The 27,994-nt window shown below is 36.1% G+C and overlaps 1 protein-coding gene across 1 annotated transcript in view; it reads right to left on the bottom strand.

Annotated features, from left to right (window-relative positions):
- The window catches only part of myo10l3 (myosin X, like 3), a 130,027-nt gene that overhangs the window by 72,847 nt on the left and 29,186 nt on the right, over positions 1-27,994 (bottom strand). The window contains exon 2 of the mRNA XM_088607339.1: positions 18,704-18,802. Coding sequence (XP_088463465.1) covers positions 18,704-18,802 — 99 coding nt within the window. The remainder of the gene's footprint in view (positions 1-18,703; positions 18,803-27,994) is intronic.

Genomic DNA, 27,994 nt, shown 5'->3' with positions numbered 1-27,994 from the left:
GAATGGCCTAAACAAGTACAAGAAAATCAGGATAGTATGTTGTGTGAACATTTATGTTAGAAAAATGATGGCTAAAAAGCTTATGGGTGTTTTTATCCCTTAAAAGCACTAACATTAACTGGAAATGACTTTTACTTGCATAAAATGTAGCAGTGTTCTTCAGGGTCTCCAAGCAATCCTGTTCAAGAAAGGCCAGTGTATCTGAAAGCTTTCTGTCTCTAAAAGCAGCAGCACCTGAAGAGTTAGCGAGCGCTGTTAAAATGGACCCATTAAGCTGATAATGAACTGAATGATCTTGATGAGTGGCAAGTTGACAAGTTGAAAACGTGACAAGTAGAACCACAAGCCAAACAAGAACAGGATTGTCCATTCCTGTTCTAATGAATCACTAAACAACAGGTTATTTCATATCAGTCAATTAATATGCTTGCTATAACTGCAATTTTTCTGTTTATTATTTTGTCATATGTGATGATTTTGTCTGTAAGACACGTTTAGGAAAACTTTAGTGCTTATTTAAATAAAACTTTTGAAATGTATAGACTCAACATAATCTCATCATAATAAGCTATTAAATGAAACCCAAAATAACTACCATTCCCATTAATAAAACAAAAGCAATTCATCTTGGGAAGGTTTTTAGGGCGCTTTTAATCAGTATGAATATCAACTAATGTGCTTACTTAATAAACTGCAATGTTTGTACTCTTGTTGGAAAGTATGCTATTCCTGTTGGAAAATTAAAATGTTTTCCTTACTAGAAAATAAACAGCAGTCTGAGTCATTCTGGCAGTAGAAGAACAGTACTAAAGACTGTTAAAATCAAAACTTCAGGTGGAGCCTCTGAAGGTTAAGGCAGCTGCTCTGAGCTCTGAAAATCCCAAGTGAATCCTAATAAAGGTTTTTCCTCACCCCTTTGTTTTTGGGCCCCATGTTCCCATGTCCAGGCCTTTAAAAATGCCGCACAAGACATCTGTCCCTGCACAGGATCAGCTTACCTGCCTTTTGTTCCACTTAACAGATCCCATCTGCTGGCTCCCAGTTCCAGCACTTAGTCACAGCACTCTCCCACTCTCTGCCCAATTTGGCAAAACCAAGCCACTGCTCAGCTCACACTCTTCTCTACTCTCATCTTTCCATTTTCAACACTATATGCTTCTTTAACTTTTTCAGATGAAGACTGTCCTTTATCAGAGAGGTTCAACAAGGAATAAAAGGAAGATGAATTGAGAATAATGACACTTTGTAAAAAAGTGCAATGTCAAGACAGCTCTAGTTTCAGCAGATACTGTAGAACTATCTTGATCAAAGTCTCTCCAGTATCAAGATATTTAGCCTTTTGGTAACTGAAATATGTCTTGAAATATGAAACCTTAAATGTAGCCATAGACGATATTCAGACCTAGGAGTAGGACTGTAAGCTAGCCACTACCCTTGCTCTCTATCACAATAGACAGTGTACTCAACTCTCCCTGAAATATCTTTAAAATATTGCTATAAAGAAAAGAGAAATATGATGAGATTGCCTTTTCTTCTTTTCAAACGTACAAAAGTCACAATGTAATATCATTTCTACATTTACTGTATTTTATATAGCATACAAACTGTAGTTATTGATTAAATATTTGCATCTTTTGGATTTACTAATCATTCAAGAATGACCTTGACAGAATCAAGTGACAATGACTGTTGCATAAGCAGTAAATCATCTGATTAGTGATGGACTTTTGTGGGCACAGGTGATGAGGTGATTTAACCTCTGGAATATCAAGCCTGAATCAAGATTAATGTCTAAAGATTCAGAAAAGCATGTCACAATTATTCAGACAGCAGTGCCTTTGAGTCACTAGTTTGTGACTTTGATGACTGGACTAAGACATCTCAAGTGAACTTAACTGTAGTAGAGCAAAGTCCTCTATAGGAACAAGTTAAAGGTTCTACATTTTTAGCTGTGAAACCTCCTTCAGGTTTTCTTCACACACCTGAAGCCACCTCTATAGCTGAAATGCAGTTTTTCTTTTCTTTAACTTCATGCATAGAACAAACCTTTACCTGTTCCTTGTCTGGCTATACATGCTGACGCAGCTCCCTACCCCAAGTCTTCTTTAGTAATGAATGCCTAGGTGCTACAGATCTCCACTTCTACTAAGAGCAGACTGATAGCAATCTGTCTGCTAAGGGCAAAGTTGATCAAGTCTCGGGACCTCTTCCTGCAGGCTCTTCCTGTTGACATGACAAAATGCCAGCGGGACAAGGCAGTCCTTACATTGCTTGTGTAACAACAGCTTTCTTTCAAGATGGCAATGTGACACTTGGGCCATGTGTGCCCTATTTGCCAGACATGAGCTGCACCATCTATTTGATGATGTGGAACAGTACAGCTTAATATTTTAAAGTAAAAGCTGTGCTTTATGGTAGCAGGCATTGAAAAGAAATAGAAACGACTACCATTGCCAGAAGAATTCAGATTTCCTCTTTTGCCCAGTTGTAGTTCTTATATCCACAATGTGTCCTACAGAACTCTGTGCATAACCAGGGGTATCAAAGCAACAGAATATTCTGAGCATATTATTCTGTTCCAGTAGTAATGTAAATACTTTAGATATCCGCCTGAGTCTCTACATATAAACTTACAAGAAGCACTAAAAACGTAGCATTTTTTGGTCATATCTGCCATGCTTGTTGACGAGCAGCAGGGAAAACTAGTACTAATGTGCCAGACAATTACATCACTGTCCAACCCATCTGCCAGAGCCGGTTGCCACGGAAACTAATTGACAGGAGACTTGGATCACCTGGAGATTGTTTACGACCACGCCCAATTCAGAAGATAAAAACTAGGACCTGAGAGAGCTCTGAGTTTCCTAGCTTCATTAATCCTGATCTCTGGTTTACTTTGTACCTCTTTTCTCAGTTCACCCCCATTGCTCTTACTTCTCTTTGTTCACCATTCTTTGGACGCTGTTTGTTATTATTTCTACGTCTCTTTGATTTGCCCTTTACTTTGATCTGTTATTCACTGTGTTCCCTAGATCTGACCCTCACTTCAGTCCTACCATGCCTCCTAGATTCCACTTTGTGCTTTGGACTCTGCTTAGCTTGCTTGTACCCACTTTAACCCAACCTGCTTTGTCTATGATCTCACACTGTGATCACACCCTGATTTCCTATTTTGCCACTACATGCCATCTACCTGCATGCACTGCAGTACTTCTGAGTCCCAAACTGGCTACAGCTTCACACTGCCTGTGCAGTTCCCATCTGTATGCTCTGCCCACTTAGCCCAGTTTCCATGTGCACACAGCAGTGTGCAGTTCCCTGTGTGTGGGTGCTGCCTGCAAGTTGTCTGCTGGATTCCCAGTCTCGGCTACCTCTCAGTTTACTCTTGGCCCCAAGATCTGCTGCTTGTCCCACCTCTCACCAGAATATTACAATGACGACATGCTTCATAGGAGATAATTAGGTTTTAACCCACAATGGACTTGAGTTTTTTTGGCAAAATCCTAAATATAAATGTCTTCTTCTTAAAAAGTGATTTTCTCCCAGGTATATCTTTACTGAACAGAAAAATTATGATTTAAAAAGGACACTACAAGATTTGTATCATCATATTATTTCACTTTGTCACATCATTTAGTGTGCTTTTGATCCTTTATGCTAGTAAGATGGAACACTTTCTTAAACACATTCTCAAGATGATGGAGATGGATGAAGAACATACAAAGGTCATACAAAGATTGAACCCTCGAGTTCAGACCTTAGGACTAGTATAGCACTAACTTATTTATTGTTTGCACTTCATACATAATTTCAGAAGGCATTTCATGCTAGTTATTTAACATTAAAAATAATATGTACATTTTATCTGAAGAATATCAAACTATGTTCGGGGAGGGGGTTAAGCTGTGTTCTCAGTTGCAGAATTAAACTAACATCTTTTGTAATCAGAATTTTTCTATCTCCTCTTCACTCATACACACTCACCTCCATGAATGTATATCACAAAAATGTAGCTTGAACTGTAAACATTTAAATAGCTCAAATCAATGGAAATACACTATTAAGCAGTTTATTAGTACAATTAATACATTTTTTCCCAGTAATTGAAGTTATTTGTAGCAAAACCCTACAACAGAGATCCAATATTAGGACTAGGAAATGCTGATATAAACAAAATATAACAAAGGATATAAATAATATTCAGAAACTGAGAAATAAAATCAAACTTGAAAACAAAAAAATAATTAAAACAAATTAAAACAACCCATGTGAAAAAACTGCTTTCATTGGGCTACTAATCAAAGTACAAAAAACATATTGTAATCAACATGTCTATACTACAATTAAAACAATAATTAATCTAATAATGTTTATATTTAAAAATAATTCAGATTGTCCATAAACAGGACTCTAGGGAGGAAATAAATATATTGTTTTATTTTACCCAACGCCATACCTGATGTGCCATTTTATTAACTCATTATAGCAAAAAAAAAACATTTTTTGTGTTTTGTAGAAATTTAGATAAATGTTATTTTTCATCTATGACAGGTTTTTAAAATCTTATTTATCATATTTTACCAATTTCTCAGTCGACTCCCTTAACCACTGACTTAAATAGATATGAACAATATACATTAACAATTGTGAATATAAAACAAACACATGGAGAGTAAAGCCAGCTAACAAAGGAAGGAACAAAGGAAAAAGGCATTGTATTTACCAGAATTATTTTTTTAGAAGTACCAGTTATAATAGTTGTGATTATATATGCTCATATTGACAAACAGATGTTGTTGTGTTGCTGAAGGTCCTTATTCTAAAATTATTTTAGATTTAGTTCAAGTGTAGCTGCATCAGCATGCATAGGCAGTAAAGGAACAGGTAACTGGTTTATTCTATGCTGAAAAGAAAAGAAAACACAAAACAACAACACTACTGTTTCCTTTTTTTTCTTTTCAGCATGGAATAAACCCATTACCTGTTCCTTATTTTAGATTTGTCCACTTTATCTGACTGTAGTGGTGTAATTTTCTGTAGGGAAAATTGTTCACAGTACACCTACAGGATATCCAGGGCCCTAAATCAAACGTGCTTACTTATCAAATTAAAGAAATGTAGCCATTTTCCAGTGGTTTGTGTTTTGATGCTTTTTACAGGTGTCTTTTGCTTTGTGTTTTTATTCTTTTTACATTAAGATTTATTTTTCTCTGCAATTCAATTCTGTTCTTTGGTTATTGAAGGCCCATGTTCTTTAATGGGCAGCTCGGCTCTAATTTAAATGCTTTCTTTGTCTGAGGAAAAGGATGGCTGCACTGGCTTGCTTTCACTTCCACTCCTGCCAGCACAAGTGAGTCTTGACCTGGGCACCTCTGTCATTCAGACTTGTAGCAATTTTTTTCACTGTAGAAACAGATGTCCACTGGGGGCTAGGCCTTGACAACCTAATTCATTTAAGTTGTGGTCACAGCAGGACTGGAGCATGGGTCTACAGATATGGGGGATGGGGGTGGCAGACAGAGGTCAGAGGGGGGGTGAACAAAAGAATTTCAATCTATTTAGACGGCTAGTTTGGTATCCATTTCTTCTTCAAGATCATGCAAATCCAAACAATAGTAAGCTAGGGTATATACAGTAAATCAACTAACCCTCTTTCTTCTGTTGTCTGGAAAAACATTGTTATTTAATATTTTATTGTGTAATTTATTTTCTTCCATTTATTAGGTGAGGACGATGGAACATCTCCAAAATAAAAAGGTGCTGACTTGCCCATACAGCATATGGCCGACAAAAACTACTTTCAATACTCTGTCACTTAACATACAGGAAGAAACCTAACACACTCACTGGAATCATGATTTTCAGATTTGGTTTATGCCAGAGCTTTGCGTAATTATAGTTGCTAGGCAGCATTCAATCTTTGCCAGAAGGACAGAATTTTAGGCCGAGACATTTGACAGCATTTAATTAGTTCAACCAGATTCAGTAAAACAACAAAAACCTTTGCAGTAATCGTGCCATCAGTTTAGGCGTTTTTAACTGAATTGATAAAAGTACATTTAACAAGAGAAACTAGTCTATATTCCAATTAAAGATTAGTTAAGTAGGAGTTTTACCTTTTCAGGCTCAGGTGAAAAACAAAGCAGGAGAGTTCAACAATTAATATATGCAATAAACAAAGACATCATTATACAAATATACAGAAGGGTTATAAATATATAAAATGATTCACAGGTCTTACTTTATACTTACCAGCATACACACTGTGCTGTTAATCTATTCTAGTGCTTCCTGAAACCTATTGCTACATCTTTTTATTTAACCCTACACATGTAACCTGTAATAATATTTGTTTTTACTCATGAACTTAAAAGATATGAAAATCTGTTCTTATCCAATGAATTTGAACATCAAAACTCAAAATCAAACTATTATGGAAAGGTCTATCTAGTTGAATGTTTCCCAAAGAGAAAAAGACCCCTCGCTATCTTGGTGATAAGTTCTGTTGCTTCAGAGAAATGCAGAGAAGCCTTTACATTAAAAAAGACTAATTAGGTGCACACTGTCTATTGAAGTTTTAGCTGCTACTGAAGCCATTTCTTCTCACCCTGACTGCATTAGCAATATAGTCAAACATTACACATTCTTGACAACTTGCTTTGTAATAAGGCACTGTTCAAGTTCAAAAGTAAGGATTAAGATACTTAGCCAAAGCTCCATATTACAGAAACCTAACATACCTCACTGGACACATGATTATGAAAACTTGCCAAACCTTTGCATAATTAAAGTTGCTAGGCAACATTCAATCTTTGGCATAAAGAATTTTATACAGAAACCCTTTTTGAGTGTTTAATTAGTTCAACCAGATTTAGTAAAAGCAAACAAAAACCTAAACAGCCAGTTAACAATGTAATATTCCACACAGAATATCTTATGATAAAAGAACATCATTTGCAATGATGAAATGTCTGTATGAATTGGCTTCATTACTCTGCTCTCCTCCCCACTGATAGCTGATGTGTGGTGAGCGTTCTGGCGCACTATGGCTGCCGTCACATCATTAAGGTGGATGCTGCACATTGGTGGTGGTGGAGGGGAGTCCCCATTACCTGTAAAGCGCTTTGAGTGGAGTGTCCAGAAAAGCGCTATATAAGTGTAAGCAATTATATTATTATTATTATATTAATTATTAATTATTATTAATTATTATATTAATTATATTAATGCAGCCCACTGCAGTTTACATGTTCTATAATTGACAACTGACTGTTTAAGCAATATAATCAAACATTACTGATTTCTTGGCAACTTAGTTTGTAATAAGACACTGTTCAAGTTCAAAAAGAAGATAAAGATACTTATGCTAAAGCCCCCCATTACAGTTATTTCTAAGATACCTTTTTAAAATTCATTCTTAAAACATAGTTAACAGTTTTGGTACAATGTTTCCAAAAATCAGCACATTTATACAAGAAAAAAAAACAAACAAAGTATAAACAAGTATAAACAGGTATAAATAGTAACCAGTAAAAAACTTAGTTTCAGCGAATATATATAAAAATCTTCAATTTTTCCAAAGTTAGTAATTAAAGGCCAACATCTTCACAAGGAAAGAAAATACTTTGATCTTAAGGCTGTGATAAGATACAGCTCTTCTGTCTTGGATGTGGGTGCAAATCTAATCTTATGTAAATGAACTTGCATGTCTTGGATAATGAAACCACAGGCAGTCATGCAGCAGGGACTGAACAGTCTGAATCAGGAGTGATATATGGGGCCATCTGCTCATGGGGCTACTCTGCCGTCTCAGGACCCAACATGCCTTTGCTGAAGAATGCTGGGACGGCAAGATAAAGCATCATAAAACCGAAGGGGGAGCAAGTCTGACAGAAAACAAACACATCCACTCACCTTTCTTCAGACACACACTCCCTTTTCTCACCCTCAGCTCTGGAGAGTTAGCTTTGTTATTGTCAGTTCTTTAGTTTTGTTCTTCATTAAATGTATATAAAACAAAGTCTGATTATCTGTAGACATTTAATAGTAAATACCTTGATTTTGCTATTCTGGAACGTGGTCATTTTAAATGTTACATATTTGTTTCCAACAAGACTGTTCAGGACGAATATGACTAAACAGCTTAAATGCAGGAACCTTTTTCATTTCAATCCTTTGCATGATTTTGGAACTAAATCTCTAGAAAAGTATAATTCTTGCTGATTCACTGGACAAAATAAACATAAATACCCCTGGCATCACTGACCTAGATTTATTTCTGATTCTTGGTGAATGTGCAAACATAAAGGCAGTACAATTTTAAAACAATGTGTTGACATTACATGGTATCACTTTCTTTGTTTACTAAAAAACAAAACATACACAATTATGGCTTATTTTGTACATATAGTATTTCTGATTGTATAATATCAGAAGTAACCACAAAACATGTATGTAACAAATTTGGGTCAGGGAATACATTTTAACAACCACGTTATTCAGCATGAAGACCACAACTATATACAGTGTTGGAAGTATTTGCAAGAATATGATTTATTGCATTTCTAGCTAGCTCTGGATATACCTGTTGGTTAAAGGAAAGTTTTACAACATTTCTAGCTTCCTGTTGTAGCAAAGCTTTAAAGAATAAGAACTGCATTAAACAAACTGATGAACAAGAGGTAGGCCTTCATTTAAAGGCACAGACCTGCAAAATATAGTGTGGATTTACAGACAAGCTGCTTAAGCTCAGCAGGTAAATTCTGAGTCTATCATGCTCTTTTTAGGTTATACAGAACATTAGCCCTCATGGTCACACATTCTGGGACAATCAGTCTTGGTGGGTGGGTGCGGACAATTTTGTGAAGTTCTCAAACATTTAAAAACAGGGTTTTGGCAACTTAATAAATAACAAGCAGCCTACATGCAGTTCACAACCTGTCAGAGTGACTAAATAGTATGCACACAGTCTTTCTTTATTTTCATACATCTCCTTGGTTTCTATCTGTGTTCAAATTTAAATCTTTTATCGCTAAATACACATTTTTATTTTTTGAAGGTTGGTGCACCAGTAATAAAGAACTTTCCCTATTCCTTCATAAAAAAATAAACAAAACATTCACCAATTATGCTTTCTTCTTAAACCAATCCTGTTTCTTCCTGGGAAGTTACTAACCATGTTAAACCCCTGAAAGCACCTTTTCTGTAAAGTTATAACTTATTGACAAATCTTTATTTATAAAACCCTGTGTCTTTTGGTCTTGTGCGTTACAGAACACCGAGCTTCCCTGCAGGAAGCCTCATTAGGTGGTTTTCTGTCACTTGGCCACACACTCTCCTCTGCACCTCAAGCTGCTGCCATCTGGCCAGGCAGAGGGGTGCAATGGAGCTGAGCTATAGGAAAGGCAGAGAAAAAGCAGAGCAGGACTGCAGGTGATTCTAACTTTGCCCCCCACCACTACCACCAGTGCTGTGCTATTGGACAAAAGCAGCCCTTGCCACCAGACAGCATAGCAGATGCAGATCCACAAAAGTGCAACATGTGCAAATTCTGCTCAGTCCTGTCACCTCCCACCAAACAGGGGAAACCGTGGAAAAGAATCTTCCTATTTTCATTAAAAAAGAGAAAATCTTAATGAGGAAGCCAATGATCTGAATGCCTTGCATGCAGTACTGTGAAGGTGCTTCAAGCGGTACCAAACTTTTATATCATTAGAAACTGCTACTGTTTTAGCTAAACGTTAATCTTATTTTAACTCGTCAGATGGACAGGTTGACAGAAGGATGGACTGTCAGAAATCGTTTTATAGATTTATTGTAGAGTGCTTTGTTTTGAATTCTTTCACAGCAAATCTTATAATTTGGATATTCCTGAATAGACATTATGACGGGGACAGTTTTTGGTGTTATAAAATATTAAGTTATGTCCTAAAGACTAGATATGTGAATGGTTGTTAACAGTTTCATGTGCCATGGTGTGTTTCACCAGGGACAGAACTTATCAAAGAACTACTTTAAAAAGAGACTCTGATAAATGAACAACAACTCTGGTATTAACCGACTTTTAGGTGATAGACTAGATAGACTCTTTTCATGGGTTAACTTTGTATTAACAGTGAAACATACTGTAAACCAGAGGTCACAAGTACTCAAGATATCAATACAGCATCTAAAAGCAAGCAGAACAACAAAGTATTTTATTGAATCCTAAGGCAACAGTCTTGTAAAACAATCTGCCTTTCAGGATTATACAAGTATGTATTTAGTCCAAATCCTCTGTGACGTTTCTTACTTTCAGCTCCTTTCATATCATCAAAATCTCCTCATCATTACATGATGTCTGGTGAATTAGTGTCCAAATGAATGGAAATCAAGGGGATAGGTGAATTAAATCTGCAGTATTTTTTATGATGTCTATCATTGAGTCCAGGTTTTCCTCCCTGCTCTTACATGTGACAAATACATATGTATATTTTGCTTTTTTTTCTGATCCTGGTCCTAAAGAAGATTTAAATAACTGAAAAGGCAGCTTGGGAGTTTTATGAATACTCAATCTTATTTAATGGTCTATGTTCTGTCGCACATGTTTATCCAAAGGGCTATTCTGTCCGTCTCTAGTGTGGCTTCTTTTCTGATATAAAGGTGCAGCACAAGTGATAGATGATCACAAGCTTTCTGTTGACAGCATTGATGGGTCTCAAATCAGATCAATTAGGATTCTATACATGAGACCTTACCATATGAAGAATGGAATGCATAGAATTGACATAATGTGCAATATTTTTAAAGGAAACAAAAGGACCAGAAAAAACAACCCAATAAAATCTGAAATGCCAAACAGAAAGAAGGGCATTAAGCTGTGGACATGCAACCCCTATAATTTAATTAGATTCTTCTTCCAGCATCTGAGCTGCAGTGGAGCAGAAGAGCTCACCTTAGCAGAAAAGGTTTTCAAATTCACAGACCCATGCCCTGTGCTTACATTTGTTCACACACACACACACACACACACACAACACTATCATGCTCTATCTGGCCTACTTTGTTTTCAGCAAATACATCTCTACTGCTCTTGCTGTAATCTGCATTTGTTGCTTTGCAACTGTTCTTTTTACAATTTTCTGAAAAAGACACCTGATCCCCGGCTTTCTACTACAATCAAGCAGCATTTGCATGATAATGAAAGCTTTTCTGTTGTGTATGTAAGAACTTTTGCAGGTATACATTTATAAGGGATCTTAAGGGAGTTTACATCACCACATGCCGAATAGGCACCCCAAAACTAAACAAAAACAGTAGGAAAAAAGTAGGGAAGTAAGAGAGCTACTCTTATTTTTATAGTACTTGTTCCTGTACTATAAAATGAAGTGTTATCACATGCTAATGGAACTTCAAATACTAACATAAAACAAAATTTAGGGTGGAAGAAGAAACAAGGATTCAGCACTATTTTATGAGAAGGAACCTTTTAGAAAACTCACCTTTCAAATCTACACACAAGAGATATGTTGAGCACTACACAACAAATTAATCAGCCTATTATACCCACAATGAGATGACAGTGGTTTATGTTTAAAATATTCCAACAAACAATTCTATACAAAAGAGACTAAAACATTTATAAGATAGATTTGATCAAATATTGAAAATACTGACTGGTAGTTTAAAAGAGGGGACATGAATTCAGAGAAAACATTGGTCTGAATAAGCTGATTTTTTTAAAAGCAATAAGCAGCAATAAGCTGAATCTGGCAAAAGCCATTAGAATTCCTGGATTCTCCCGGAAGACAGAGTGTTAAGCCTAAGAGCACAGACTGCAGGATGGCAATGGGAGGTGACAGGTGCAGTGAGAGGAACAGTCCAGAGCTAAGATTAGCACACACCAGCAGCAATTCCCTCTTTCAGGGACTTGCTATTATTTATTAAAGGGATGTTTCTGAAGAGAAAAAAGTAAATCGGTCCCAATTCAGTCCTTCAGCAACTTTGACTGCTCTCAATTTACAAACCCCAATTTCACGTCTGTGTTACAGCCCGTTCTGCTTGCTCCCGATAGTGTCCGAAAGTAAGACACAACATTGAGGTCATGGGAGACAAGAGCGAGCTTTCCACAAGGGAAACGATAAACAAAAAATTACAAAAAGAAAACACATACAATTATTTCAGAAGCATTGCGAAGAAGCTAGAATGCTTTAACACAGAGGTTCCTAATTCTGGCCTACACACAGCTGAGCGTAATTACCTAATTAAACCCTTAATTGAACTAACAAGTTGCTTGTTTGGAATATATGCAAGTTTTTTTTTCTTCTCAGACATCTGGGGTTTTATTTTACTTATGAATGCAATAATGAAAATTCAATCTCCATAATGTTTAATAGCTGAAAACAGTCAAATAGTTCAAATTAATCCTATTATTGAGCCAACTGGGGATTTAACTTTATACCAGAGGTTGGCTGGAAGTAAAACCAGCAGCTGTGTGGATCTCCAGGACCAGGATTGGGAAGCTGTTGACAATAGCCAGAGATAAAGTACAGTGTTTCCTTTAAATAACACTAATAAACATTCTGTTAATAATGATGGTTACCTTCTCATTTTGCAATTTATTTGGCTGAAGGAATGTAAACTTCATTTGCAAATTGTGCAGGTGATTTTAATTTGTTGAACAGTTCTTATGTCACCAAATTGCTTACACTGCATGGAGTTTGAGTTCAATTCAGATGGTGGTCTGCTTTGCATTTTGCTAGTTCTCACCCAAAACACACAATTCTACCAATAAAACTTGAAAGTCTCCCCAAGGTGTATTGCAAGAAGGGATGGAAGACTTGTCTGTTACTCATTAACAAATCAGATCATTGCACATTTACATAAAAGCATATGATCATTTACCACTGGCATTACAGTGTGCCAGTTTCCATGGGAACATGCCCATGAGCCTACACAAGGCAGAGCTGATGCATTAATGTGCAAAAGCAAAGCTGATGGCAATGAAGTGGGCTTGCAAAAGGAGACTTTTCTAGGATTGTTTTTATGCTGCAGCACTCAGGTTTGTGAACATGATGGAATAGTGCTTTAGTTTCAGTTCCGGCACAATGCCAACTGCTGCAGTACAAGCTACAAATAAGAGCTGTCTGATGCAAACAAGTTATTTCATATTTTGTTTAAAGGCATGCATACAACTGGAATATTATATGTTAATAGCAAATATCCAAATACTCTTCAAAGGTTCAACATGACACATTAATGATGTGATACTATGCAGATACTGTCATGTACAGAATAGTTATCCTGTCAATACAGAATAATCAATAATATCATTGTTGGATAATATTTTAGGAGGTTCAGGTATCATCCCTTGCAGGATCTCTTGGGTTTAAACAGATTTAAACATTAATTTGCCATTTTTACACCTATTGGTTCTTTTATTGCTTTAGATACCATCCGAGGTTCTTAAAAAGCCAACAGCAAAAGCACCCATTAAGCTAGAGGTTTAAAACCTTTGCAGAAACTTTGCTGAGTTTTAAATAATTTAGCAAGGCACTGTATATAACACCTATTCCAATATCCGTATACTTTTAGCACTGTTCATTTATACAGTGTAATGACTCATGCATAATAATTTCAGTGTTCTTACTTCAATGTACTCCAAAACTACGTTCAAGCAATGTGTTCAGAATTACATTTAAAAATTATCCAAGACCAAGGAAATAAATATGAAACTGCATTATGAAATATTGTACAAAGGCATAAAGACAGTGGATTTATTTTTAAAGGTTATGTTTTTTGCGTAAAATATAATGGGTGATTTGTAGCCTGGGACTATGGGGAGGTAATGCATATGGGTAGTGTTGAATAATCAAGGAAGAATACAGCAAGTGGACACTCACAATAAGAAGGTTATAGTCATTTACTATTTATCAGTGGTATAATAATGAGTGTGGGTGAAATTTGACAGTACAACCTAATAAAAGCACAGTGAAGTCAAATTTAAAGCTCCATATCAAAATTGACTGGCAGCATATAAGCTATATACTGTAATTCACAATGATAAATGATAATGTCAGGTGCCACTTGAAGAAAAATGTCAAACATATTCAGGTGCATCATTGGCCAAGCTACAGAAGCAGTACTGTGAAGCAGCACAGACTCCCCGATGAGTGGGAAGCATGGGTCATTGCGTTTAACTTTGAGTGAAACTGGTCATTCTCGCAGCTGGCAACCCCAACTGTGTGATTAATATGGAACAACGTGGAGGAGGGGACTTAGATGTGGAATATTTTGTCACAGATTTAGTAACAGGCAATTGTGGTCCTGCAATATTTGCAGTGAATGATAACGTTGTGGTTGGAATCAGTTCCAAGTCTTAACATCCTTCTTTCCCACATTCCACTAACAAGATTCAATAAGCATTATTTATATTCCTTTTTTAAACAAAATAAGAAACCAGGGTGGCACAGTGTCTCAGTGTTGCTGCCTCACAGTTCTGGGGCCCTGGGTTCAATTCCTGACCTGGGGTGCTATCAGCATACAGTAAGTATCCTCTCCCTGTGTTCCTCTGGCCCTGGTGTGATTCTGTACATGTCAGTGTTTGTGTCTGTGTGTGCCCTGTGACAGACTGGCATCCCATCCAGGGTGTATCCCACTTTGTGCCCATTCCTTTCCAGGACAGGCTCCTGCCCTCCCACAACCCTGAATGAAGCAGTTAGGAAATGGACAGATCGATAAGAAGCCAGTGTGAAACCAATAAAATGGGTTGAATAATGCATTGAATACTTTTTAACAGAACACATATGAAAGAAAATTTCATATTGAGGTATCTAAATTACATTATTGATATTTCCAAGCCAAGCTCAAATAAAACCATTGGTAAAAGAGAATCATGGGAAAGAAAACTGTATTGACAAGGTTAAGTCCCATAACTGAACCTTTCACTAGCTAGAACCTAAAAGAGAACACATTAAAAATGTGAAATAAAGTGTTAAATCAGGGTAAGTGTCTTAAGCATGAGGCAACGTGAATGGTTATTCTAGCCCTAGATCAGCATCCGACATTACCTCATATGAACACCATCTATAACCCAAGTCCCAAGTTTGCCTAAAATTGACTCAATGGCATACCAGAAAGAAATCAGATCAATCATAAAAATAAAATTAAGATGGAATTTTTTGGCTAAAAATTCTGAAATTCTGTTAACACAGTTAAAAGTTACATTTCAGACAGTTTGTTAGGGTTCACAATCCTCTTAAACCTAGACATTTGCGTGTGTTACGACTGCATTTTAAGGAAAGATTAGAAACATAGCACAGAAATAACACCCAAAGGATTGGCACTAATTGGGATCTAATTACAGCATCAGTTCACATACAAACTCAGTAGGGGGGCAAGGAATGTGAAGACAGTGCCTCTAAACAGAGAGAAATACACAGTGTCCTCTACAAATAAGATTATCATCTGCTTCATGTATTGGATGTTTCATATGGATTTCCAAAACCAACTTCAGTAGTTTCTGATCATTTTAGAGATGTATTCCATTAAAGTTTTTGTCCGATTCATAGACAATATAAACTACATAGTTGCTTAAAATAGAAAATAAAGGACCTTAGGTTTGCAACTCACTGTGAATGATAATCCAACAACTATATCTCAACTTCTAAAAGTTTCGGATGACAGCAACGTTGCCCTTCCTAAAAAGAAAGGATCCTAGTTCTTTCCCTATGACTGATACACTCTCATAGATTCAACGAGGAAGACGTCTCACATTTCTGAGACTGTATATAAGCAAATTTTCACATGGGTAAACAACACATGTATCCTGACAAATATAGGCTTTAATGGTGATATCCACAAAGGCATTCTCCACGTATTCCTTATTTTGAATTATCCATTTACTAAAGCATTTTTAATCTATACCTGCGTTAGAAGTTGTAATCAGAGTTTTTGCAAGTTAATTTAAATTTTGTAATTTAATAATTTAAATGCCTGGCCCTTTATAATGAGAGCCTGTGGTGCCTGGACTATAGGGAGGGGATCAGTAGAGATGTAATATCATATAAACCGAATAAGGTGAGATTTCAAAGAATTAATGCTAGTTTCTGTAGTGAGGCAAACATACACTGACCTTAAACCAAAAAAATCCTAAATCTACTCTATGTAAAAGGAATCTGCACCTGTGAAATAATGGATTTTGAAAACATTTAGCATAATGCAAGAAATCCATAGAAATCTGCCAGCAAAACAAATTCTCAAACTTTGGCAGGAGAGTAAATAAATGCTTGGCACAACTGCAAGATAAATCACATCAATTACCTTTTCATTGTGGCTTGTTGTCTGAAAATCATTGACAAGGGTTTTTTGTTTCCTTTCAAATGAGTCAATATCAACGGCAAATAAATACATCCTACCACAGTCCATAACATATTAAAACAATTAACTTGGGGTTCTTTTCATTGACAAGGTACTGACTAGGAGAAATAACCATAAAAGGCTGTGACTGAATTGGCTGGACTGTACATGAAAAAAAAAAAAATTAATCAGTTTTGAGAATACGTGGCACCGGAAGGCATTACCCCACTAAGACATTCCTGATTTTATTCTTTAATGTTAAGCTCTGATACTATTTTCAATCTCTCTTCATTTTTTCTGCACAGGATTTCCTCCAGACACAAAGGTCTCCACAGACTGCCAAGCCGATAAGTATGGAGTGCTGGGCGACACTCCTAGTGGTCACAATTCCTGCCACTCATTCCCCAGACACAGTCCTCATCTTGTGATCCTTCTTAAAGATAACAGCCATAAAGGGCTGCAGTGAACAAGTGGCAGAACATTTTGCCTGTTACAAGTTCGTTGCCATTAACTATAGACACATAGCCAAGACTTTGACAGGGTATAAGATAGCTATGAGACAAAGGCTTGTTCTGATTTGCAGTGATCAAGTGCAAGTCCTAGAATGCATTTGATAATATAAAGAAAGCAAAGCTTGCTACACCTTTCTTTTTCGGGACGAAAATTTATATTGATGTTAAAAGAGAATGATTCTATGGTTATGAAGCAGCAGTAGAATTATTTTTGCCAGGCAAAATTAAAATAAACAATTAAGCACTGCTGTGAAAATACTATTGTATACTGTATGAATGAATGGAATAAGATACAAACGAAAATAGTCTGTTAACACTTTACACAGGCATGTGTCTTGCAATTACACAAATGTTATTGAAGAAATTATATTACCAACAGAGGTAATCTATAAGGATTTGCTCATGTTTTGATAACTGAATCAGCCAAAAAATGAAAATATGTTAGCAGATTCTTTTTCAATGGTAGAGTTACACCCTTTGTATTTCCTTTTTAATTTGACATCTCTAAGTGGTTTCATTAATCATTTATTCCTTATATTATTTTATCATCATTTAAGCCACATAGTTAATGAAAACCCATTTCACCCTGACAAGCCACAGTTACGTACAGAAGACTCATTACCTTAGGTTTGTTTACAGTTTTCTCACTGTCCTGGAGACAGGAAACTCTCGTGTCACATGCATTTATTAGCATGCAAGAATGTGACTCACCCATTGTTATTGAGCCTAATTTATTCATCAAACAAATGGCAACATAGTTAATTTCTGGTCCTGTCAAGGTGTCTATCTGGGAGACTTAAAACTGGCCTGTCTTACTAAAACTCTCAATATCAGCTGCGAGGATCTGGTGTCTTTAGGGTTAGCTGTGTTTACCTGTTGAACTCACGCTATCTCCTCCCCTCCTACTGGGCTGGATTCCTGCTTACCCAGAAAGTCCCCAAGGGCAAATTCCAGAAAATGGACACCTGACATCAAACTCCAGTCTCTAATTTCAAGTTCAAAGTCACAAGATGATGATCAGAGGTTCAGGTACAAAGTGCTTGAAAACAGACAGCATGGATCCTCTGACACTGACCCCATTGTTACAGCAGCACAGAAGCAGGGAGATAAATATCCACACAATCTTGTGATTTTTTTTCCTTTAAGCAAAGATGACTTGCCTTCACAATATTAAAATCAGTATAACAGGACATTTTAAAACCTTGCAGCTACAGCAACACATCTCAGACTATACAGAGAAAGTTCAGTTTGTTAAAGAATAAAACTTAACTACAGTATATTTTCCAAGTAAAAGCTTGATCATTTATAAGTCTTCACATTTCAGAATGTATGGCAATTGAAATGTTGGATCAACTAAGTTTAGAAGAACACTAAATTAGAGTTTTGGGCCACTTTTAAAAAGCTTTTGTGAAAGAAAAAAACACTAAAACCAGTGATCTTGGAAAATCTTTTAAAGTTGTCTTATCTCCCACTGACAGAGACAAACCATCCAAGAGGGAAAATAAAAATGCAGAGCATGTTCAGTCAAAACCTTGGCCCCAAACAAAGCGATGATCTATTTTAAGGTGCAATGAATGACTTATGGGTCTGGTTAATATTAAGTATGATTGAATAAAAATTGATATTTGGTGTTCTCTAATTAATCTTCACGTAGGTTTAAAGAGTATGTTTTTACTATTCTATTATTTCTGTCATAGTTTGGAGGAATATAATTACACGTAACCCAGCACAGAAACAATATGTAGCTCACCCTCTCATTGTAGCACCTCAACATGACGTAAAAATTTTAATTGACTTAGTGAAGCTTGTAATATCCGAGTTGAATTTCTTAGTTGGGTCAATTTTTGTAGGCATACCTCTCCATAGTCAGTTCTGAGGACCAAAGAGCCGCTGGAACAGGAGCTTACAGTGGATGGATGAAGCAACTCCTTCTCTTTCACCCACACCTGGGCACCCTGCAAAACAGTGATGAGTTAAAAACGCATGGCAAGACTAAACATGCTGCTAAAAAAAGCAGTGAAGCACATCTGCTGATGAGACATGCTAAACAGTGTTTAGATTTGTTTAGGGAGACAGTTCACTACATCATAATGAAAAATGGATTTTATGTTAACATAAACATGCTGTTTGCTTAGAAATACTGTGCGATGACTTCAGAAGATCTATAAAGCCAGTGCAAAGAAGGGGAAAAAAAATGTTTATGCTCTCAAATGTTGTCAGGTAACTTTAAATAAAATAATTGCTATAAGAAACTGGCAGTCACAAGCCTAATAACTCCCCAGTGAACAGAACAAAAATTATACTTCGTAGCATGGTATTATCATGTAGTACCAAAAGCAATATGGTGGCTTTGTTATTTCTATTTCTTTAATACAAACTTTAACTTTTTCATTGTGCATCTCCAAACACCACAATGTTTACTAATTCTACACATTTACTGACAAAAATGTGCTGTGTATATTGTAGATGGGTAGATGGATTGAATGATGTTCCAGGAAGGAAACTGATGAAAAAAACTTTTAATAGTTATGCAATCTTGAGCACCACCCTGCACTGTTAGTGAATAAGATACCGGAATTGTATTGCCTCTGGGTGGGAATATCTAGCTGAGGAAAACTGAAGAGTGATTTACAGGAAGACTGTAAAAAGGTATTTGCTTCACAGCAAACTAAAGTTTGTTTAAAATTTTCTTTTGTGAAAGGCCTTTAAAGGTTTAATAATAAAAAAGAAAAGACAAAATAAGTTTTGAACTTAAGAGAAATTAATTTACCATTTTTCTCTGAAAAAGCTTTTGTATTTTTAATTGTTTTTAATGGAGGTAGCAAAAGAGTTGAAAAACAGCTGTGCACTGCAGTAAACTGCTTTGAACCTCATCCTGTTGATATCCCACTACTGCCTATTCAAGTCTTCAAATACAGCTGGTGTGATCTTTTATTTTTGGAGTCACGTCCTAGGCATTTTCAACAGCACAGAAAATGTCCTATAGCCTACACAGCAAACGATACAGCCAGAGGGTGTGGCAGAGACAGCACAACTCTCACTGCACTGCTGTGTAATTACCTACCACAACTCTTTTCAGGCTCAATTACAGAGAGCACTGGGGAATTATAATGTTGGAACAGGCAAAATTTGAACATAAATAGACAGTTCTCTGAAATCATCTCTCATTTTTTTTGTTTTACATTTGATGTCAGAATATTAAAATCTTCAAAGACCATAGACTTAGTATTTTAAGGGGTATTTTTCCGGCTTTGTTAAAGAATGAGGCTCTCAATCGTAAAAGATGAATTCACATCAGTATCAATTAAAAACATCTGTGAGTTAGAGAAATCCCCTCTCCGTCATTTCCACATTGATTGAATTTGTTGCCACTTAAAATTCTAAGCTATTAGGGTCTTTCTATACAAATACAAAATACAAAAATGCTGCTGCAGCTCATTGCACAGAACAGTCATTTGATACTGCCCTAAAAGTGTTTTTCCCAGATAATAATGATGACAATATCCCCTTAAATAATTATGCTCGCACTAGTAACAATTTCAACAGCAACAAAAATAGAACCAATTTCCAAGGTGTTAGGCGTATAATCTTACTATTAGTATTTTTACAGAAAATGCCCGTTTCTATAATTCACCTTTGGTCTAAGATCTGTACATGTGTCATGCATATCTATAAACATATGATTCAATTAACATAAAATAGTCTGATCCCTTCATTGAAAAAGGGTTCTTTGTCGTTTCTCCATCTATATATAAAATGCATTTGATTTGATTCACTTACACAGACCTTGTATGAAGTCACAGCATTTTAATTATGCAGCAGGGATGAGAGAAGTTAGAATTAAATGCTGACGACACTCACTGCTCTCACTCACTCACAAGCTCTGCAGCTGCATTCTCTTTGTGACATTCTATTTCACTTGTGCTCCTGATCCCCTCAATTTTCCATTGAATTAAAGTGGGATTCAGCTTCTCCTTTAAAAAGCATACTTTTCCCAAGTCTAGCGGATGTTTGCATTTATAAATCGTACAATTGAAACTAATGAGCAGGCTGAGTGTTAGGCGCATTGCTTGTCTGGCAGGAACATTAGAACAGTGAGATCAATAGGCATTGGGCCATGCAGAAATTCAATACCAAAGTCCAACCTCAAAGATATCAATCCTCATTAACAATTTAAAGGCCCCCTTGATCTGACTTGTGCTGCCATCAGCTGACCCTATCTTTAAACAGCCCAGGCTCTCATTCGTGTAGCTGTGTATTGAGATGCTCATGAAGGAACCTGGGTTTAAAATGGTTTCCTATTCCAATTTTAAGTTGCAACTCCGTATTGAATAGCAGACATATTATTTTTTTTTTTGGGGGGGGGGGGGGGGTAGCAGCTGAAAAGAACCCAGTAAAAGCTTATATCCAAAGAGCAAAAGACTTCATCCAAGCAAGGGATTAGCAGAACAATAGAAAGGTCATCATGTCATGACTAAGCTGTTCCTCCTACATACTGGCAGGAAGTCACCACTGGCATCAGTGAACACTGCCAGGATGGGATTCAGTAGTGTTGTATGATGGATGCTTGGTTCTCTGTACATTTGTGACTCCTATGGCTGAGCCATTTGCTGGACTGTGTGTTTAAGTATTTAAGTAGGAACTACGCCCTTCTCTTCATCTGTCAATGAACTAATTAAATGACTTTCAGAATATGTACCTTTAGTCATAACCCAAGAATAATGAACGAATCTGATTAAAAATACAAAGAATTCCAAAAAATCAATATCTTTGTCAGAATTCATCTAAAAACAAATCACTTTAAAATAGTACATACTTGATCATTCACAATCAAAATAAGAATAAAATGTTAAAGATCAGGCTCCATGTTTGGAGTTTCTGCTGTGTCAGCTAAAATGGCATCATCGTATTCCATTTAATTTCAGAAGGCTGCTTTCACTGTTTCTGTACTGAATTTAACAAATTTGTATTTGGAATTTAATTTAAGTTAATACCCCTTTTTAAGATGCGTCAAATCCACATTTGAAAATTTAAATAACCTTTTCAAGGTGGGATTTCAGATAAAGACAGTAGATTAAAAAAAACTTATTTGCTGCAAATACAGACAAGACTGAAGTTACTTTTAAACAGAATGTGCTGTATACAGTTTATAAGGAGCAACAAAATAAACTAATGTTATAGTTGATAGTGCTATCTTTACATAAGCTGACATTTGAGCTGTTTTATACATACATTAGGTAAGCTACTGATGTCTCAGTCCCCATTGATTGACTCAATCAGCAGTGCAATGTCAGAGCCAGCTGCTCTCTATTTAACCTTGCTGTCAAAGAAAATATCTATACAAGATTCTAACAACATGGGGGAAAGGACAAGAGATGGCATCAGTTTACCTTCAAAGTGAAGTTCAAATTCAAAGGCTAGCAAAGGGTCTTTAGAAAGGAATAGGAGAGCAAAACAATGTGGTTCCAAGCACAAAGAAAACGCTTCTAAGAAACACAAACGTTTAATCACACCCAAAATCATCAATCCAAGTGGAAGCAGTTCTTGATTTGTGCGCTGATTTAATGCACCTTAAGAATTTGCCACTTGCTACTTTAGGCAGCATTAGCTCTCCCTCAAATGGACGTAGGTATGGCCAGGAACACATAACATAACAGAGAGTCTGAGTCCATATATGCTGCATATACCCAGTGCTGGGATGAATATTCATTCTATTCTAGTAGTCCCATCTCATGCTTGACACATCTAGAAAATGTCTTTGTTTTTGTCTGTGCCTTCTGTTTACATTGAAATCTAATCAAAAACTTATCTACTGTGGAAATTAAGGCCTACCTGTATACATCCCATGCATTGCAGGTGGCACTCAACTGTCTACAGATTTCATATGACATCTTTAAAATAAAATACTTCTTGAAGTGTTTAAAAGGCAAGGAGGTTGGTACTATAGGGAATACAAATCCACATTAACAAATGGGAGACGGAATATTACTGGGTGGTACAGTATGCAAGTGACTTTTGTGACTGGCAGTGCTTCCAGGGCTTAATAGTCACCTGACCACAGAAAACTTAAGCTTTAACAGTAGACTACAGATTCACACAGCTCTCTGAAACTTTGCTGGGGCCATTCTACTTCAAACGCAGAACTCATTAGCTTCCTAAAACTGTAGAGGCTGAAACCTTTGACCATCAGCGAACTGAGATGTGTTCTACATAAACCCACTATAAAGAGCATCCCAAATTATTCATTATGTCTGATGTCGGATAGCCTGCTATAGAGTATATTATCTCTGCTGGTATTTTACTATGGTATGTAAATACTAAATACTAAGTACTAATAAATAATAAAAATACTGTAAATACTAATACTAAATAGATAGTAAATACTATGGTATTTACTGGCAGTGTTCACCTTGACCATCCTTATATATCACTGTATTTCTGAACCTGACAGAGAAGGAGGACAAGAGGGAACAAGTAGGCTTTAAAAAAAAATAAAACTACTAGAACCTAAGTTTGTATTTGAAGTTCTGCGCTATTAAAGCTAAGCATGCTACAACACATTCAGTGGTTTGATACAAGATGAACAATGAGGGGAATTGTGCAATTCCAGTTAACTATAACCAAATGATCTATTTAATATGATATTGGAGTTATGGAAATTTACAAATAAAGGTATACAAGCCTCAAGAAAATTCCTGTTTTTATATTGCTTAGTATGTCAGAAGAAGTTTACAGTGAAGATCAATTACAAGGCCAATGTGTGTGTGGTGTTTTAAGATCTTATTTTCATTTTTTTCATATAGAGTACATAGAACTTTTTTAAATGAGATCTTTATTTTAAAATGGCCTTGTTTTAAATAAATCTCATCAATTAACTACAGTGTCTTGCAAAAGTTTTCTGACCTTTGCAGTTCTTGCATTGTTACTTTAAAGATTGCAGTAGTTACTGCAGTAGTAAACCTAAATTAATAGGTCCCCAAAATTACCTTAATGAGCTACACACAATCAGTCAAATGGTCTCTGTTCTCAATAATTGTGGTCACAATTTCAGAATAAAAACACTTGTCTCTGTAAGGTATCTCTGTCGGGTAGTAAATTTCAAGCATAGTTTCAATAAGAAAGATTAGGCACAGATTAGGAGAAGAGTATAAAAATGTTTCAAAAACACCTTAATATCTCTTTGAGCATGGTTAGGTCTACCATTAAGAAGAGAAAAATATCCAGACTGCCTAGATAAGCCTGTCCCTCTAAAATAAGCAGTCCAGCAAGGAGGAAACTGATGGTTGATACCACTTAGAGGCCAATGGCAAGTCTGAAAAAGTTACAAAGCTCTGTGGCTGACATGGGAGGAAATATCCATGGCTCAATAATTTCCTGATAGTCCAGAAAGGGGGCTTGTACAAAATTAAAACATATCCAAAATCCTTCCAGGAGTTTAAAGTAAAGCAATAAGTGATGCCACAAATCCTTTTGCCAGTCAGACAAGACAAAATTTGAACTTTCTAGTCTAAATGTAAATGTTACATCTGATGCAAAATCAACAAATTGCTGCCACCATACTATGCTATATACATCTTACCCTAAGAAGTCTTCAGTTTAATCATTCAAGCTTTGAATTATATGAATATGAAGCTTAGAAAAATGAATATACATCATTGTTTAATTTCAAATGAGACCCCATTGGAAGGGCCTGAATACTACCAATAATATACTGTAAATTAAAATAATACTTTTTTAAATTTAACTACTACAGCTGTTTGGAGTAGTAGTTGGGCGCTTGACTGGAAGGTTGTGGGCTCACATTTTGGTAGAGTGTACTGTTGCACATGTAAAAAAGGTATTTCACTCAGATGGTTTTAGTAAAATTCCCAGCTATACAAATTTAATATAAATGTACATGGATACAAATGTAATTCACGTGCTAGTCAGATGAATTAATAACTTGTAACCAACTGATGAAATAAAGAATGTAATAAATGTTTTTTATTTAATATAATTAATACTGTATAATCTATATGATATTATAGATATTAAAATTGGTCAACTGTTAAATTAAAAAGTAGTCTTACCATTATGCCTACTCCTCAGTCTGATGGGTGATTTACTATGCAACAGGACAAATACAGTATAGTCATTTTAAATTATATGCAGCAGCTAAGGGTCACCATAACTGGTCCAGGAGCATTGGTGTGTCTATGGGTTTTTAGTTCAGCTGTGCTCATTATCGGTTTATATTAAATCAATTTAGGAAACGTGCAGATACACTGGACCTCAAGGACCAGGATTGAGGACCCCTGGTCTACAGTGTCGAATTTAAAATCAGGCTCAAAATATGTATTTGGAACTGTTATAAAATGTTCATGAATTAATGTAAATCTAGGGTTTTGTCAATCCACTCTTACAAAAAGTTTATTGTGGTTAAGCCAATAAAAAGTATACACAGTGTACAATAATCTTTTGAATGCTATTTGTGACCTACTGTACTTCAAAATACATAACTTTTAGGCTTCTATTTTGCTTTTACTTTCAAATTTCATTTTTTCAGTCTGCATAACCACAAGATACTGTATCTTTGGCAATACCAACAGCTACAAGTGCTCTGAATAAGTCTATACAGACTGGTAGTGTTGACGATATTTTTACAAAGTAGGATGTATCCTCTTGTGCTTTCACGTCAGACACTGACGCTGTGAAGTGCCAGAGATGTTCTAAAAATGTCACAGTGAGCATTGAGCGCCTCTTTAAAACTGCCAACAAAGAGAGCCAGGAATATAAAAAGCTGCCCAACTCCAAAGATATTTGGAGAAATTACAGCACTGATCATGCTACTATTTATGGCCTGTGGTTTTGTATCAGACATATCAGTGCTTCATGTATCACAGACCTCATATGCTGCTTCCCACTGCTTCAGATTGAAATTTATATTAGATATCATTCAGCGGAGGGCAGAGAAACTCTAATTGCAAGATAATTAATTCCAAATGGCTACTGCTATACTATTAATGCTCTGTACTGGACATGCTGCAGTGATCCAAATGCTTCGGGTTCTGTTTAAATTTGTGTTTTAATAAAATATATCACAAGTTCAAATGACCTGCTAAAAAGTAAGAATTCATCAAAAGTCATCTGCACATCTTAAAAACCACCCACCAAAACTAGCAGCCCCACAGTCACACAAAATCCTGTACTTTCAATGAAATGATAAAAGAAAAGAGGCAACCATTCTCCACAAGTAGATAATATCATAATAATAAATATTTAATATGAACTGGTAGGTCTGCTATTGGCTACTATATGATATTAGAACAGACCCTTCATAACAAAGAATTCAATTTATGTCTATAAAGGTCAAAGACTCAACTCAAATAATAATCCATTCCAAGTCAAAAAGTCATTCAAACATATTGCTGTTTGGGTTTTTGGCTTCTCAATGTTGTATGCAAACACACCGCTACTGGTTAACTAATCATAGCTAGAAGACGAACCTCTGATAAATGTGGCTCCCTCATATTGTAGTTGTAGAAATTTCAATGTTATAAAATGAGAATTTCCTTTTCTCTGCTCACATGCAAAGCCTTGTGTTTTTACTCATCACAGTCCACTCTAGGTGTACATATATGTGAGTATTTTTCATGGAAACATGGCAAACATTACAGGAAGACTTGGAGTTGGAGACTACATTGCGGTTGTAGTTCCTTCCAAAAAGTGGCTACCCTTTCTAAGGTTTCCGTTACGACACTCCACTTTCATCAGAGTATCAAAATTCTGCTGGTTAGAGTAAGACATCCTAAGACATTTCTCACTTTTATGACTTCTTTGCTTTGAAATGTGGAAAATTGTTGAGATTGTAGCCAAACCATTTATAGCAAATGGCTATTAAGAAACTGAATGCAAGCTTAGGTCTAAATTTCTACCCTCCTAAAACACCGTCTGGAGCAGAAACAACTCAGAATGGAAACACTTTACTGAAACAAAAGAGGTAAAAGAAAACTGTTTCAAAGACTGGACAAAGAATGACCAGATGTGGCACCCTGAATGAGCTGCAAAACAAGGGATGTATGAGGAAAGGAATTATTTTTGGAACAGATGGTCCGACAGTCTGAAATGTTCTTTTGGTGACACCCCCACAGTCTAAACCCCCAAACTGCGGCTCATTTCTCGTTTCTCAGTGTATAACCCACAATGGGAATTCAGGCTCCCTGAGGCCTAGAGAGTAACTAGGCGGAAAGATTTCACAATAGCCAGCTGGGGAGCTAAGAGAGGGGTGCCAATACAATCCCTTCACCCCTGTAAGTTTTCACTCGGCAGGAGACTTGCATCCCAACTATTCAAGGAGCTGACATCAGCCCGCACAATTCAAGATTTACCACTGTTTGAGTAATGAAGTAGCACCACATCTATCCTGGTACTAACCTACGACTGCAAAGATACTATAGACTTTTGATTGTTTATATGTTTAGAAGTACAAGAAAAATCAGAAGCAATATTAACAGAGAATCTACAAAAGGAGAGTATCAGGGTCTACAAAAGAGAGTATAATTGGCCCTATTTCACAATAGTTCTGTTTCACTGCACCTAAATCCAGATGGGTTAAAGGGAAATCATTTGAAAAACTTGGAAATAACAGTTAAGTTTAACCTTTTGAGTACTTTGTACTTGTTTATGTTGCTTATTTGTAACAGTCTTGAAAATACCATAGGTCCCGTGTATAAAACTTGTACAACACAATAAAACTACCTAAGGATACTATAAAAAAGATGTTAATTGTGTGGTTTAGCATGCAAGATGTTTAGATTAAATTACTGCTACTTTGTTAAGGATGCCTAGTGACCTATTCAACTGGAAGTCTATAATGAATGCACCTAAAATATTTATAAGGTTACAAGATAGTTCCTGTTCATTCTCAGGTGTTGAACTGCTAGTTCATCGTAGCATGACCATAAACATATCTGCTGATTAAACACAGGGTCTCCAATTAGCTTAAATGACGGCAGTATTGTCAGTCAATTAGTTTAAGCCTTTCTCAATTAAAGCTAGGTTTCAATGCCTCTACTTTCAGACTACTTAAGCATACAAGCGACCAACTGAGGAAGGAAATATCAGAACACAAAACAATTGAGACAGAACTTAAAAGAGATGTTTTGAAG

This window comes from Lepisosteus platostomus, chromosome 14, assembly GCF_059453375.1.
Source record: "Lepisosteus platostomus isolate fLepPlt1 chromosome 14, fLepPlt1.hap1, whole genome shotgun sequence".
Taxonomy (NCBI): domain Eukaryota; kingdom Metazoa; phylum Chordata; class Actinopteri; order Semionotiformes; family Lepisosteidae; genus Lepisosteus; species Lepisosteus platostomus.
The sequence above is the reverse complement of the archived record's forward strand: the minus strand, read 5'-3'. Positions and strand labels throughout refer to the sequence as shown.